The 3,465-nt window shown below is 60.4% G+C and overlaps 1 protein-coding gene across 1 annotated transcript; it reads left to right on the forward strand.

Annotated features, from left to right (window-relative positions):
* Positions 1-621: 621 nt before the first annotated feature.
* Positions 622-1,641, forward strand: L226DRAFT_445784 (uncharacterized protein; the record flags this gene model as incomplete). The annotated part of the gene is made up of 1 exon (XM_067674884.1): positions 622-1,641. A coding segment is annotated over one exon (1,020 nt), but the record flags the coding sequence as incomplete, so codon positions are not given.
* Positions 1,642-3,465: the final 1,824 nt, after the last annotated feature.

Raw genomic sequence — 3,465 nt, forward strand, 5'->3', positions numbered from 1 at the left:
TCTCTCCCTCTCTCACTTACCCGACTCCCCTCGTGCACGCCCGGACGGACCATCGCACCTTCGGATCTCACTCACGGCGAGTGTAGGTCCATCATTTTGGAGCCCACCGCGAGGGTCCAGTATCTGAGCCGATACACCTGGCGAGTCCCATATCATCTACCCCCTCCTCACTCACTGTCTCTTCTGTCACCAGCTCGTCGTCCGAGACCTTCCCCCTGCGTCCGGTCGATTGGAGCCATCCTCAACCGCACACCACGTCTCGTTCCACACGCGGCTCACAACAGCGCGATCTAGAGCGCGAAGACTTCCGCTCAGCGTTCAATAACGCAGTACCCGACCCGGACGACTCTACCGACCTCTTCGACAACGTCCCTTCTCCTCTCGCCGCACACAGTCGTTTCGCCGACGAAGACTCGGACGCAGACAACGTAGCCGCAGCCCGCGAGCTTTTCCATACGCCATCCACGTCCCTCGTCCCTCGTTCACGATCCCTTTCTCCCCATAGATCCAACTCTCGCTCATCCACCCTCTCCCTTTTCCCTGACAACTTCGACGATCCTTTCAAACAGTGGCCTCAATTTCCGCTTTTGTTCCCCGATGGCACAGCCCGCGCCATTCCGGATGCCACCTCGCGGCAGCGCAGGTGCACCCTCCTTCAACCCGAACTCGGACGTCCGCTCGATCATCGGCTTCTTCGAGGACCTCGAGTACTGTTTCGAGCAAGCCGGAGTAGATAGTCCTCGAGAGAAGAAGGACCACGCGGTCCGCTACGCACCGGACACCGAGAAGAACATCTGGCGATCCTACCTGGAGTTCACGGACGCCGATAAGACCTGGAAGGACTTCAAGAACGCAGTACTTGCAGATTACATCGGCGACGGCGGCAAGCTGCTCTTCACCCTCCGCGACCTCGACAGGCTCATCGCAATGACAGCGAGGAATGGCGTCCGTTCCATCAAGGAGTTCCAGGAGTACTCGCGCAAGTTCCGCGACATCGCAACCTTCTTGGTGAGCGGTGGCTATCTCCGCGAAGACGATCGTGATTATTGCTTTGTACAGGGCCTGCAGGACGACCTTCGAGCGCAGGTGCTCGAACGTCTGAGGATCACACACCCGGAGGTCCTCGCCCCTCGCCAGCAGTATTCTATCGCTCAGGTCACCGAGGCCGTCCGTCATATCCTCGAGGCGACAGTCCCTTCGTCCTTCATGCATCACCACTTCGCGTCCCCAGCACTCCCGTCCCTGTCTCCTACATCTACCGCCACGCCGTCCCCCATCAAATCCGAGCTCGCCGAAGTAACAGAGGCTCTCAAAGCCATGGCTTCCGCCTTCGCTCAGTTTCAGCATGCACAGCTCGCCGCCGCGTCCCCGCGTCCCGTCGCTCTTGGTCCCACTGTCCAACAGCTCCCTTCGCATGTGCCCACCTCGCAGAACATCACGCAGCCTGCGCCCCGGACGTGCTTCTATTGCGGAGATCTGACGCACACGATCCGCCGTTGCATTCAAGTCGAAGCAGACATACGAGCCGGACTTGTCGCGCGGAATGAACGGTTAGAAGTTGTCCTTGCGAACGGCAGCTATGTCCCCTCCACCGTCCCCGGCGTCACGCTTCGCGATCGAGTTCAGGAATACTACAAGCAACATCCGGAGGCGCGCTCGACGACGCAGGCGGCACCGCTTCTTTTCTTCTCGCCGGTATCCCATCCTGTTGCTCCTGGCACGTCGACCCGGGCACCCTCGTACTTCGTTCCTAGCGAGCCCCGTCCCCAGGCAGCCAGCTCGTCCAGCGACCTCATCTCGACCTTCGACGAAGACCAGCGGATCGACAGCTTGCGTCGCGAGCTATATGCATTGGAGCGGCAACGAGCGCAACAGCAGCGCGTCATGCAAGAGGCAGCGGAGCAGTCGCGAGCGCGAGCTGATCGAGCACAGAGAAGGGCTGTACGCTTCACAGACTCGTCTCCTCCTGTCGCTGACCCGTCCGTTTCAGAAGCCCGCACTGAGCAGCCGCGCCTGCAGGTGCCGTCAGTGTCCGCTCCCACTCCCGTCACTCATGCCCCCGCGACCCAGGAGGTGCCATCCGACCCGGTTCTCCCTGCCCACCCCGTGCACCAGGCTCATGCCCAGGATCCCTTCATTGTTCGTCCGTGTACGAGCTCCGCACGTCATCCTCCCCCGTTCGATCCTGCATCCGCCCCTCGTCAGAGCATGAACGAGCACCAGTTGCGCGCCCTTCTACCTCTGAACGACTCGTACTCCGGACCGGAGCCTGTCCGTGCGCAAGAGGATTCCGCCGACCCCACCCTTCCTACAACCTGCGACGACCCAGCCGACACCACACCGCGCAAACCCGTCGAAGCCTTCTTTGTTTCGATGCCGGCCAGCTTCACTCAAGCCTCGCAAGATCCGCCGCCAGGTGCGCTCGCCATTCAAGACCCACACGATGTGGAGCTCCGTACGCATCCTCCAGAGGTCCCGCAGCAAGTCTCGCTCGAAGACATTGCTCACACCTCACACCCTCCCCTCTACCTTGGAGATCACCGGCGGCGCATGCGCTCTCACACCCGTCACAGCCTTCCGACGTCTTACCTGCCTTGCATGCAACCACGTCGACCGTCCTTGGCTCGAACTTTACGGCAATCGCATCGACATCGCTACCGGGCGAGTTCGCGAAATGGAGGCTCCGGCTTCTTCCGTCGACGACGAGGAGTTTTAGGTGGATTTGGACGAAGAACACACGCGCGCACACGACGACGAGGACGCACACGAGTTGGACGATCAGTAGAGGCTTCGGGTTCAAGTGGAGAGGACGAGCGCGAGGACAGACGTACCGCCGGTTCGACCACACGATCTTTGCCTTTCGATTCACCTGGCTGTCTCGGAATCATCGCAGCGACAAGAGGGGATCCTTGTATCCCTTTGCCCTCACCTCGACCGCTCGCATCGCATCCTGCATGCCTTGCTTGCAGTACTAGCACCATCCCCATCGTCGCGATCGCTACCCTCCGCTGCTACTCGCTCGCACCCATCCAAGACCCTAGCCCATTCGCATCGCACCCCAGTCATCTTACATGCGGTTTGCAACTCCGGCATCATCGTTATACTCAATACAGTCGCTCCCTTCAATACCAAATGGTCGCTACCTTCCCGTTCTTTGGTTTCTTTGCGTCAAAGCTGCGTCCCCGGCCCAAGCCTCCTCCTCGACATATTCCCTTACCCTTGCCTCTGTTGCCCTTTCCGCTGCCGGTGCTTCTGCTATCGACGTCCGCCATAGCCAGGTCCTCCACGCACCACATCACATCCTCGGTATTGCGCCGGCCATCTACGACTATTCGCCCATCTCCCGCTCCCACGTCGCCTCTCGTCCCGTTCGTATCTGCGCGGATTTGGACCGAGGACGGTCCAGATTTAAGTGGAGAGGAGATGATGGGTAGTGCACGCCGCTGCACGCGTACCACCGCCTCC

Source organism: Lentinus tigrinus (assembly GCF_003813185.1).
Source record: "Lentinus tigrinus ALCF2SS1-7 unplaced genomic scaffold L226scaffold_18, whole genome shotgun sequence".
Classification (NCBI taxonomy): domain Eukaryota; kingdom Fungi; phylum Basidiomycota; class Agaricomycetes; order Polyporales; family Polyporaceae; genus Lentinus; species Lentinus tigrinus.